The following is a 13,248-nucleotide window of genomic DNA, read 5'->3' on the forward strand; positions in this document are numbered from 1 at the left end:
CCCCCATTTCCATGAGACCGTTCCCAAGCAGTTGCTTGATCTTAGGGATCCCTGGAGCTGCACCCTCCAAGGCGCTGGCCCTTAGGAAGGACATGAACAGCCAGCCCTGCTGAGCGGGACCAGGGAGCAAGTCTGAATGACTAATATTTTTCCAAACTAGAACGTCAAACCGATTAATAACCATTTCCCCTCTAAACCAGGAAAAATCAGCATTCCTTTCCCCTTTGTGTGCCAGAATCCAAAGATGGACGAAAGAGGCCTGCATCAAGAAAACTACGTTCGGTTCTTTTGGGTTCAGGGCTTCGACCCGAAGCAGGCTGAATGAATGAAGGCGCTGTTGCGTTGTCAGGGGCCTGGGGAATTAAGACACACCCAGGAAAAGCAGGACCCTGCAGGAATGGACAAAGATCCAGGGCATCGGGATGAGAGAGGGCTGCGAAGAGGGGTTGAAATGAACAACAGACTCATACAAGAAGGATTTCTAATCAGAGGAGAGTGATTGCTTTAATAAAGCTGCAACCTGGAACAATTACAATCTGACCGGATGCTCTTGCGAAAGTGGGAAAGCAGAGAATTATGTGTAAAAATCTCTCCTCCTTCTCCCCTGAATGCAGTCAACGAAAGGCCGAAGGGCCGGATTCTCAAAGCCCAGATCTGCTCACTGCAGATCCGGGCCACCCTAATAGCAATCGGGTGGAATCCTTCCAGCTCCAAGCCCGGGGATGAGGGAGGTGGGGGAAGGTGAAGGAAGGTGGAAGGAGGGGAAGGGAGGTCGGGGGAGGTGAAGGGAGGTGGGCGGCGGCTCCAGGGTTTGAAAACACATCCAGGACACTTCCCCATCCTTGGAAAGCACCCTGGCTCGCAGGGTCTTTCATGCTTCTGCTTGGGACAACCTCGTGCATGAAATCTGGCAGGGGAGGAGTCGAGGAGATTGTTAGCGCAAGGGCTGGGACAGTGGATCTGGGAAGCAGGGGCTGGGGGTCGCGTTCTCTTCCCTCCGCGGGCTGCCTCGTGCTCCCGAGTCCCCGCGGGGCCTGACGGCCTGGCCGGGGGCTGCAGGCGACCATCCGGCAGGCGGCGGGGGTGACAGAGGCAGCCGCGTGGGACGCGCCCCGGGGCCCGTGCTCAGGGGGAGTGGGCGCGGCTCGGCAGCTGCTCCCCGCGCCCCCGCCAGGGGAGGGGGAGTCACGCCCGGGCCTTGGATCCGCGCCAGGCCGCTGCTTCCAGCTGGCGGGCCGGGGCGAGGCGGCCGGGTCCCCGTCCCCGTCCCATCCCCCACGCCGCCTCTGCCCTCCCAGCTCCTTGCCTCTCGGTCTTCCCTTCCCGCGTTCCCGGGAGAAACATGGCCCGGAGCAGCGAGAAGGCGCCAGACAACGGGCGAGGCGTCGTGGTAAATGCGAACTCCCGATTTCGGGGCTCGCCCCGCTCCCCTCCCTCCCTGGCACCCTGCTTGTAGATTAAATGCCTGCCGCGCGTCTGGGGAGAGAGCTGGTCGCCGCTTTGTTCTCCGTCCCGGCCGGCCGGGATCGCTTGGATCCTCAGACCCGGGCCTCCCTTCCCCGCCCCCAATCTGACTAAACGCCGTGTCCAGCCCCTTCACCCCGAGTTCGCAGCGTCCCCCCACCACGGCCCCGGCCGGGAGCCTGCTCCAGCAGCGTCCCGCTGGGTCCCCACCCCCTCGAGCACCGCTTCTGTGAGCCGAGCCGGGAGACCCCCGCGTGCGGCTCGGGAGGCCGCCTCCTCCCTGGGCCTCCTCTTGAGTCCTCAGTGCGGGCTTCGAGTTTTGTTTTTAAAAGGACACGGAGGAGTTTTGGAGGCACCTAGGAAATAAAGCAGCTGCAGTGGACGGAGTTGGAGCTTTGACGCCTTTGGTACCCAGGTTGGGACTCTCTGGCTGTGGAGGCCTCCGCAGGAGCTCTGGGACACGCTGCCAGCTCCTGCGTGACCTATGGCTTATTCGTAAAAGGGAGGAACAGCAAGCTGGGCTGCGGAGCGAATCGGGAGGATGCATGTAAAGTATCTAGCAGTGTCTCCGGATGGGAGGGTGTGGGGTGTTCAATTTCCCAGAATTGAACCTCTTTAACCCTGAGAATCCTGGCGGTGTCAGCCAGAGGGTACCCATCTCTCAGGGTACTAGGACCCAATCCGTTCTTGACCTTGTGGCCACTTCCTCCCGGCTCCCTGAGTAGTGGTTTTCCTAGAAGCTGGTGGTTACCACTTGTGTCAGGTTCAATGTGAAACTCGACGGTGGTGAGGACGGTGGGTGGGGCTAACTTGCCATCTCTTTCCAGGGATCGGCTTGTCATTCGCAGACAATCTGTTTATGAATATGAATTGCCTGAACTAAAGCAAGTGGGTTAGGGAGGGAAACGTGTCACACTCAGACAGAACTGGCCAGGTTGAAATGTGGGGCTCGGGGCTTAATTTAACAGCAGGATCTTTCCTTCTTAAAGGATGAGAAATTGGTTTATTTATTAATTCCTCAGGTGTACTGTGCTGCTTCGTTCCAGGAGGTGTTCTAGGCTCTGGGGGTGCAGCAAAGGCCTTGTCTTCATGACATTGCATTCCAGAGAAGACACAGGCAGGCAGTATGTAAGCAAACAGAAAATTTCAAATACGAATATGTGCAAGAGGAGGAGGGTAACAGGATAGAGGGTAATTGGAGGAGAAGCGGGGAGTGATGCTTTTGTCCAGGTGGTCAGGGCAGCCTCTCTATGGTGACCTTTGAGCCAAGATCTGAAGGGTACACAGGAGTAGCCATGTGACCTGCAGGCAGAGACCCGTATACCAAGTGCAAAAGACTCATTGCATCCGATTTACGCTTTTGCAAAAATCATTCCAGTTGCCTCAGGAGGAAGGGCAAGCCTAGTGGTGGGATGGATGGGAGAGGGGACTAAAACACAAACAGGGAAATCATGAAGTTCATTCTGGACAAATGGAGTGTGCAGTGCCTGTAAGGCCCACAGGTCAGGATACACTCTAGGCAATTTGAAATTCACATCTGGAATTCAGGAGAGCGATTGGAGAGATTTAGAAATCATCAGCAGAAAGAATAATATTTAATGTCCGTGCGTGCTCAGCGAATATGGAAAAAACAATTAAAGCAACTGTTAAGGATAGAGGCCTGGAAAGTCCCAAATATAAGAGGCTGCCTGTGGAGGAGAAGCCGGATGAAGGAACCGAGAAAGAACGCTGAAGGGTGGGAGGGCAGGCAGGGTGGTTGGTGCCTTGGGAACAGAGCACTGTTGGGCAGGAGGGGTGGTGTCAAGAGGTCATCAGAAGTGTCAGATGCCACAGGGACAGCAAGTTGGATACCGTGATGGAAAACAGCCACTCTATTTAACAATTACAAAGCCATCAGTAGGAAGAATCTTTTAAATAACCACTCCATTGGTAGAATGGTTAAAATATAGTACAAGTTGAGCATCACAGCTCATTCAAAAATCCAAAGTCTCAAATGCTCTCAAATCTGAAACTTTTGGAGCAACGACATGATGCTCAAAGGAGCATTCTCACTGGAATATTTTGGATCAGGGACGCTCAACCAGGAAGTATAATGCAAATATTCTAAAATCCAAAGGGAAAAAAAATCAGAAATTGGAAACACATCTGGTCCCCAGCATTTGGATAAGGGGTATTCAACCTGTACTACCATAACATACTAGATTTTTTTTTTTTTTTTTTTTTTTTTTGGAGACAGAGCCTCACTCTGTCACCCAGGCTGGAGTGCAATAGTGTGATCTCAGCTCACTGCAACCTCAGCCTCACAGGTTCAAATGATTCTCCTGCCTCAGTCTCCCAAGCAGCTACGATTACAGGTGTGCACCACTATGCCCAACTAATTTTTGCATTTTTAGTAGAGATGGAGTTGATCAGGCTGGTCTTGAACAGCTGACCTTAGGTGACCCACCCTCCTCAGCCTCCCACTTGCTGGGATTACAAGTGTGAGCCACCATGCCTGGCCTCTAGATACTTTTAAAAAAGAATAAGATGAATCTAGATGAACTGATGGAATATGTAAATTGTTGCAGTCTAAAAAACAAGTGAGAGAACATTGTAAATAACCCAATCTATTGGTGTCAGTAGAGGTCCTCTTGGAAACAAGGTAATCTTGTGAAAGATGCAAAGAGGTAGTGAGAAGGGTATAAAGAGAGTAGAAGGTGGGGTACAGTGGCTCACACCTGTAATCCCAGGACTTTGGGAGGCCGAGGTGGGTGGATCACCTAAGGTCAGGAGTTCAAGACAATCCTAACATGGTAAAACCCTGTCTCTACTAAAAATACAAAATTAGCTGGGCATGGTAGCACATGCTTGTAATCACAGCTACTTGGGAGGCTGAAGCAGGAGAATCACTTGAACCTGGGAGGTGGAGGTTTCAGTGAGCCAAGATCACGCCGTTGCACTCCAGCCTGGGCAACAAGAGTGAAACTCCATCTCAAAAAACCAAAAACAAAAAAATGAGTAGAAACTGGACCAGCTGCCGTGGGGCCTGGTGCTTGCATGAGAGCCCACCAAGGTGGGAAATCATCCATGTATAATGGAGATAGTCCCGGTATTTACATTGTTTTCTCCAGTAGAACTTGGAATAATTAGATTAACCTCAAGTTGGATGTAAGTAGGCAAATTCAGAGTGAACCCAAGCTGCTGGTTCATGGCATGGAAGTTCATGGCAGTTCATGGCATGGAAGGCCAGAGGGAAGGAAGAGCTGAAGAGGGTGAGTTTACTGGGAGAATAGAGAGCTCTCAAAAATCAAATTAGTACCATTTTAAAAAGGGGGCAGGTGGCTGGGAGCAGTGGTTCACACCTGTAATCCCAGCACTCTGTGAGACCAAGGTGGGCAAATCACTTGAGCCCAGGAGTTTGAGACCAGTCTGGGCAACCAACCTCGTCTCTCCAAAAATACAAAAATTAGCCGGGCATGGTGGTGCATGCCTATAGTCTCAGCTTCCAGAGAGGCTGAGGTGATAGAATCACCAGAGCCTGCAAAATCAAGGCCACAGTGAGCCACGATCGCACCACTGCATTCCAGACTGTGTGTCAGAGTGAGACCCTGTCTCAAGAAAGGGGTGGGGGAGGTGATAACAGCAAGCATTTCTTGAGCACAAGTCTGTAAGGGAGGTCTGGGGTACTCCCCATTTTACAGAGGAGGAAACAGGCACTATGAGTAAATCACCCAGGTCACATAAGTAGCAAATGGCATGGCAGGATTTGAACCAGCTTTCAATCACTATGCTATGTAGGAAGCTGTGATTCCAGGGTGGAATTTCAGGTTTGGGGTTGTCTGTAGGACAGAAGTATGTGAATATATTGCTAAATGGAGAATAAGGATGAAGTTTGAGCTAAGGCCAATGAAGGAGCTACAAGATGAAGTATCTGGAAGGATCGTCGAGGTAGGTATTGGCATAAATCACCCAAGGAATTGTCCAGGAATTAGGTACAGAAGAAAATTCTGAGTTGGTAGAAATTTGTTGATAAAGAATGCAAGGGAAGTAGAGTCAAATAATATAAGCATGAAACAAGAAGTTTGTACAAGAGAAGGGAATATTAAAAGATTTAAGATGCACTTGCCTGTAAATGGTTTTCAGTTGAACTGAGGAGGTGGGACATTTATACTGTTAACAATAAATGGTAGTAAATGCTAATTGCCACGTAAGACAGGTAGACCCTAAGGTCAGAAATTTTGCTCGGAGTTAGCTTGTCAATTGATCTGGAGCTAATAAAGTCACTAGATTCTTGGTTGATATCTCTTTGTTACTTCTCAGGGAGAGATAAAGATCTTCTCTAGCCACTGGCTTTTGGGCATCGGGTTATTAGACATGTTTTTGTTTGTTTTGGTCTGGTTTGGTTTTTGCTAAAGGATTATCAACTGAGCCACTGTCAGCACTTAACTGAGTCTGGTAGGAATGAGGAGAAGAGAAAAATCTGAGATGATTGTTGTGTTTCTGTTATAGCTGACTTCCTGTCACCCCCCCCACACACCATGAAAATATGGCAGCATCTGAGATAAGAAATAAGGTATATAGCTTCATCAAAAACACAGCTCTACTAGGTAGTAATGAGTTTTCTTTCTGAGGGGCAAACCCAGCACAGACGGCGGCATGTGGATGCGAGGTCGCTGGGCTGCCGAGCTTCCCTTGTTCCTCTGCTAAGAGAGCCTGGGAATCTTTTAGCAAACCGCTTGTCCCCACTTTTCAAGATGTGTCGTTATGAGGTGGGGCCCTGACTAGGCCATCTCCCTCCCTGGCTCTGGGGCTGGGACGAGAACCCCAGAACTCCTGCCTGGGATTCTTTGAATCAGAGTGAAGGGATGAAAGCCCCTTCCTCCTGCTGGTGGAGGACAGATGACAACTGTGGCCTGAAGGAGAGAGCGGGGCCGATCTGTGGAGCTCAGCAAGGGACAGAAGAGATGAGCTTCTCCTTTGTGTTTTCTCCCTTATGTAAGGTATTCTCCCTTATATGTGCAAAAAAATAGTCTAAGCAAATATATATATATGTGTGTGTGTGTGTATATATATATATATATATATATATATATATATATATACACACACGTATATATATTTTTTAATGATGTAGAAAGTTTTCAGTGCATCTTCAGTGAGAAAAAGAGAATCAGAATTAGTTCTGGGATTTGGATGTTGCATAAAATGACTCAGTTAATGAGTTTGTCACCTCCCCCAGCTTGGCTATGTTTGGCTGTTTTGAACAGAGAAAGCATTGTGCTGAATAAACGTAGAGCATATTATCTGTGATAATGAAACTGTCTAAAGGCTCTGGTTTTGATTTTTTAAAAAGCCAGTGAATCACAATTATCTCCAGTTATAGCAACCTCTATTCCTACAGGTTTCAACTTACTTACAACATGATTTGCATGCACCATTGAAGTAAACAAAGCATAAACCAGCAGTTTCATCATCTCAAACTGACTTTCATCTCAACAATGAAAACTCACTATTTCAGATTAATTGCAAATAATGGCCAATTTGGATTATAGAACAGTTTTAGCGAAATCTATTTTTTCTACTTTCACACTTTTGTGTTGTTTTCTTGAGACAGTCTCACTCTGGGGCCCAGGCCGGAGGGCAGTGGTGCAATCATGGCTCACTACAGCCTTGACCTCCTAGGGTCAAGCTATCCGCCCACCTCAGCTTTCCAAATAGCTGAAGCTACAGGCACATATCACCACATCAGACTAATTTTTTTCTGGCAGAGATGGGCTCTCATTATGTTACCCAGGCTGGTCTCGAACTCCTGGGCTCAAGTGATCCTCCCACTTCAGCTTCCCAAAGTGTTGGGATTACAGGCATGAACCAATGTGCCAAGCCCCAAATGTATAGTTTTAACTAAGATAATATGACTGGGACATAGTTTGAGGCACTTCTTTAGATGAATTAAAACATATAATTTGTTGTTAAATAATGGATGTTTCAGTTCATCTAAATGATTAGCATTTCTTGCATAAGTACTGTAGACCAGATACTGATATGACTCTACATTTGTTATCTTATTTACTGCTCACCGTAGCCATAGGAGGCAGGCACTAAAACTCCATTTCCCAGATGAATACACTAAGACTTAGAGAATTTAATATGCCCAAGGTCTCATGGCTTGCAGACTCGTCCCAGATGTGTCAGACTTCTGTGTCCATGCTCTTAGCACCCTACTCCGTGCTGCCTCTGGGCTGTGGATCCATGTTACAGTTTTAATCTATAGGTTTGCCTCATTTGTCATTGTCTTATTATTTCCTATTTTTGGTATTCATTTTTGGCACTTTTATTCTCTTTCCTCTTTTTGCCATCGTGTATCAAGTATCACGTATTATACAGCACGCAGTGTTCCAGGTATTCTAAATACGTTTCCTTACAACAACCCTAACCATAGGTTTTATGGTGTCTTATTTAAAGCAAGGGGAAACTTGGTTTCAGAGAGGGGAAGTCATCTCTCTAACATCACAGAGGTAAGTGCTAGAGTCAAACTCTTGAACATGGAGTGGAGAGTATTCTCTGAGATTCAACCAGAATCTGGCAGTAAAGGATTCAACCAGAATCTGTCTGTAAAGGATTGATGTGGTGGGAGGAATGGATTCAAAAGACCACTGGTTAATGGTACCACAACCGGAGGAGCCCCAGGAGGTGGGGTAGTTAGTTATGTGTGGTCTAGAAAGGGATCCAGAAAGTGCTGTACACCTGGATGATCCCCCTGGGGCCTGGGGCCAGTCAGGGTTCTCCTGGTCTGGTCTTTACTGTGGCCTGCCAGAGCTTCTCCTAGAGTTTCCTCATGTACAGCTAGTAGTCTAGACTCTGGTCAGCTGCTGTGGTGTTAGACGTTATAGTAGATACAAGGAGTTCTCCAGGTGGCAGCCAGAGGAGCTTGGTGCAAATCCAGCAGTCCCACTGGCCAGTTTGATGGTAGACAGAGAGCAAATTGGACACTTTTCAAATATGCCGATTGTCCAGGCATGGCGGCTCACACTTATAATCCCAGTGTTTTGGGAGGCCAAGGCGGGAACATCCCTTCAGGCCAGGAGCTCAAGGCCAGCCTGGGCAACACAGCAAAACCTTGTTTCTACAAAAAATTTTAAGAAAATAAGCTGAGCGTGCCTATGCGCTTCTGTATCTCCAGCTACTTGGGAGGCTGAGGTGGGAGGGTCACTTGAGCCCAGAAGTTCAAGGCTACAGTGAGCTATGATTGTACCACTGCACTCCAGCCTAGGCAAGAGAGGGAGAGCCTATCTCTTAAAATATAACATAGATGGCCGGGCATAGTGGCTCAAACCTATAATCCCAGCACTTTGGGAGGATCACCTGAGGTGGGTGGATCACCTGAGGTCGGGAGTTTGAGACCAGCCTGACCAACATGGAAAAACCCTACCTCTACTAAAAATGCAAAATTAGCCAGGCATGGTGGTGCATGCCTGCAGTCCCAGCTACTCAGGAGGGTGAGGCAGGAGAATTGCAACCCGGGGGGCAGAGGTTGCAGTGAGCTGAGATCGTGCCATTGCACTCCAGCCTGGGCAACAAGAGTGAAACTCCATCTCAAAAAGTAAAAATATTTTAAAATTTAAAAAATTTTTAAAAATGACATAGATGATATATATCATGTGGCCATCAGTCAGCCAATGGATATGACACATGGGAATCTCCAGAATCTTGAACAGTGGTAGTCTTTACACAAGGAGACAAACAGAGTTCAGGCTGGAGTTCAGCTTTTTGGGTAGCCAGAGGATGGCGACTGTGTCATCCATTCACTCATTTAACATTTTTGAGCACTTACCATATTCCAGATCTACATTCTGGGCACTGAGAGATTCAACAATGAATCAGAAAAAGTCTCTGCCAGAAGGAGTTCATGTTCCGACAGAACACACCCAAGCACTCACACGTCACCCAGGGGTAAAACATGCTCTGAAGCTCAGGGAAGGCCTCTCTGCAGAGGTGACATTGAAAGGAGACTTGAGAAAAGTAGAGGACAGTCTTGTGGCAATCTAGAGGAAGCGTGCTGCAAAGCTTGGGAGGGAGGGGCGTGACTGGCAGATAGGAGGACTCGCAAGAGAACAGTGGCTGAAGCTGGGGGAAGAGGAAGAGTGCCAGGGAACAGTAAGACAGGTAATCCCTGGTGAGCCACAGTGAGGACTCTGGTCTTTACTCGAGTAAAATGATAAGCCCTTGAAAAAAATCTCAGCAGAAGGCTGCCATGACAGGATGTCCTTTGTTTGTTTTTATTTTTTGACAGACAAGGTCTTGCTCTGTCACCCAAGCTGGAGTACAGTGGCACAGTCATAGCTCACTGCAGCCTTGAGCTCCTGGGCTCAAGTGATCCTCCAACTTGGCCCCCTGAGTAGCTTTGACTACAGGCATGGACCTTGCCTGGCTGATTTTTTTCATTTTTTGCAGAGACAAGATCTTGCTGTGTTGCCCAGGCTGATCTCCAACTCATGGCCTCAAGGTGTATTCCCGCCTCGGCCTCCCGAAGTGCTGGGATTACAGGAATGAGCCATGTAACTGGCTCTGATGTGCATTTTTAAGGGAGTATGTCCACTTCCATACGGAGGGGCTGCAGAGTGGAAGCGGGGAGACAAGCGGAGAGGCTCCTGGGACAGTCCTGGGAGAAATGATGGTGGTAAGGGACTAGATAAATTTCCAGGGAATTGAAGATACAGTTATCTAGTGGGTTGCCTGAGGGGAGTGAAAGAAAGGAATCAGTGACACCTTCAAGACTTTGGTCTGAGTAACTGCAAGTATGGATGCCCTTTAATTAAACAGGCAAGAGATACATTTGGTGAGAAAGAGCATGCATTCGGTTTGCCTGGCATTCTAGAACCCAGAACTGTACTATACGTTCCACTGCCAAAAAACAAACACAGGGGAGCTAGCTTTGAGTCCTGCCTGAGGAGGAGGGTGGAAAGCGGGGAATGTCACAACACACAGTGGAGCAGGAGTGGGGTCTAAGACAGCAGCAAACAGATCAGGCCGAGTGAGCGAGGGGATGGAAGTGACAGGTGCCTCTCAAGGAGCCTGCATGAGAGCCTTGGGTAAGACAGAGAGCTGCAAGGGGCACAAGGAATTTGGGAAAGGAGGTCAGAGGCCGGGAGCAGTGAGCAAGGCCTCCAGGAAGAAGTGGGTTGTGACCTGGGCTTCTGAGTTTAGAATACAGAGGCAGAGGAGGAAAGCTGGGGGAGAGAGAATGAAGGGGTGCACAGCGAATGAATGAATGAAACCCAGAGCTGGGAAGGATCCCGACTTGACTGCAAACCATTCTGAAGGCAGGAAGCAAAGGTGTAGGAAATTGGGCTGGAAAATTAGGGCGGGTCTGCATTGTGAGTCCTGGGAAGCTCAAAGCTGGACAGAGGAGTCAGTGTGTGGGAGTGAGTAAAAAATGGGAAACTGAGGGCAGGTGTGGTGGCTAACACCTATAATTCCAGCACTTTGGGAGGCAAAGGCAGGCAGATGCCTTGAGTTGAAGAGTTCAAGACCAGCCTGGGCAACCTGGTAAAACCTCATCTCTACAAAAAACACATGACAATTAGCTGGGCATGGTGACACACACCTGCGGTCCCAGCTACTCAGGGGACTGAGCCCTGAGGATCACTTGAACCTAGGAGGTGGGGTTTCAGTAAGCTGAGATCTCACCACTATACTCCAGCCTGGGTGACAGTACAGGACCCTGTCCCAGAAAGAACCATTTTTTTTTTAATAAAAGGGAAATTGTATACAACTCGAGTAGGACTTGAGTGTGTATCACTTCATTGTTGCATCTTGATGTTCTGAAAGTAAAAGTAACTCCACCTTCACCTTCCTTTTCTCTCCCACCTCTTTACTATTCTGACTGTAAAACGAGCACATCAAGTCCTAAGCGAGAGGGAGACTTGCTGTCAGTCCATCTACCGTGTGAACAGGCCAATTTCTGGACCACCAATTTCTAATAGGATAGCTGAAGTGTGCAACATAATACATCCTTTGAAAGTGTTTACTATAATGACTGGACCACTCAAAAGTTTGGGTCTACTCTGATCCCAGGAGATATGTACTTTCAATAGGAAATCTTTTCCAGGCAGATGAGGCATTTACAATGAACAGAAATTTAATAGTATATAATATAATAATGATACTGTATGTATTTTAGAATTACAAATATGTTGTTTACTATAATATATTCATGATAATTATTTAATTTGTAGATAAATTATATGTTACACATATGCACTCATAAATAATACTATCAGATTAGCTATAAAACACTGACTTCATATTTTTATTGTATATGTGTGGCCAGGTATGGTGACTTCACACCTGTAATCCCAGCACTTAGGGAGGCTGGGACGAATTACTTGAGGTCAGGGGTTCAAGATCAGCCTGGCCAACATGGCAAAAACCTGTCTCCACTGAAAATACAAAAATTAGCTTAGCGTGGTGGCATATGCCTGTAGTCCCAGCTACTGGGGAGGCCAAGGCAGGAGAATCGCTTAGATCTGGGAAGCAGAGGTTGCAATGAGCTGAGATCGCCCCACTGTACTGCAGCCTGGGTGACAGAGAAAGACTCTATCTCAAAGTCTCAAAGAAAACAAAAAGAAACAAAAAACAAATATTGTATGATGCCCATAGTTGGGAATTGAGTGCCCTGTTCGTTTTAGTACTAAGCCTCATATCAGGTTGTAGAAACAAATAACCTTGTCTCACTCAACTTTTCATAGGTTGAAGGGATTCTGTTTTCAAATGATATTCTTTTGTTATGTTTTTAACATAAATTTCTGATGAAAAATACCATAACCAAAATAATTTAATTTGCAGATTATGGACGACTGGCCAGGGTATGACTTGAATTTATTTACGTACCCACAGCACTATTACGGAGACTTGGAATATGTCCTCATACCTCATGGCATCGTTGTGGACAGGTGAGTGTGATTTCCTGTTTCAGTCTTGGTCCTGTACTGGGCTGGCCCACTGTGGCATGAATCCTGCAATATACTTTAGAACCCTATTCCTGAGCTGCTTTTTATAGTAGTAGAGATAACTTTTATAGGGCAGTGAATTTGAAATAAAATGAATTTATGCTTAAACTGAACAGTTTACCTGTACATTTGTTCAGGCAGTACGGTAATATGGTAAGGAGCCTAGACATGCACAATCTATTGTAAGTAACAGCCTCAAAATAACAGTGTCCTAAGATAGCTTTTTCGTGGCATAGAAGTCCCACCTTCACAGAGGGGGACCAGTTCCACGACCAAATAAACTTTGGAAATTTTATATCTCCCATATTTTTGTCTTTCAATTGACAAATCAAAGCAAACATTAGCATATCACAAATATGGAAATTCCAGCCAAAAAAAAAAAAAAAAGAACAAAGGATAGAAACCTGCTTGACTTTAACAATTAATCCAACCTTTTTTTGTGCAAAGGGAGACTTTGTATTCAGGTTACCTATTCATAACTCTCAGAAGAGATTTCCCTTAACAGTTTTCCCAGTTTGGGAAGCTCCTAATTTAAACAAATTCTTGCATTTCTTACCTGAACTTTCTATTTTTAAATTAATTTAAAATCAGTCAGAACATGATTGACTATGGTGTAGGGTTATCCTAAGCCTTTTCTCTGAACAAGAGACTCATCCAGTGAACTTTTAAAAATGCATATTCTTAAGCTTTATGTCTAGAAATTTCAAATCAATATTCTGGGGTGGGGCCTAAGAATGTCCACCTTCACCTTTAAAATAAATTTATCAGCTAGGGACTATGGCATGCAACTGTAATC

At 46.8% G+C, this 13,248-nt stretch overlaps 1 protein-coding gene across 3 annotated transcripts in view; it reads left to right on the plus strand.

The window, feature by feature from the left end:
* Positions 1 to 1,100: 1,100 nt before the first annotated feature.
* The window catches only part of PRTFDC1 (phosphoribosyl transferase domain containing 1), a 98,557-nt gene continuing 86,409 nt past the window's right edge, over positions 1,101 to 13,248 (plus strand). Inside the window, exons 1-2 of one of the 3 annotated variants that reach the window (XM_003930670.4) lie at positions 1,101 to 1,390; positions 12,289 to 12,395. In XM_003930670.4, coding sequence (XP_003930719.1) covers positions 1,343 to 1,390; positions 12,289 to 12,395 — 155 coding nt within the window. In that variant the 5' untranslated portion in view covers positions 1,101 to 1,342. Of the gene's footprint in view, positions 2,012 to 12,288; positions 12,396 to 13,248 lie in introns of all 3 variants that reach the window. The other 2 variants (XM_010341232.3, XM_074404914.1) reach the window with 2 other exon arrangements.

The sequence above is a fragment of the Saimiri boliviensis genome, chromosome 8, assembly GCF_048565385.1.
Source record: "Saimiri boliviensis isolate mSaiBol1 chromosome 8, mSaiBol1.pri, whole genome shotgun sequence".
NCBI lineage: Eukaryota > Metazoa > Chordata > Mammalia > Primates > Cebidae > Saimiri > Saimiri boliviensis.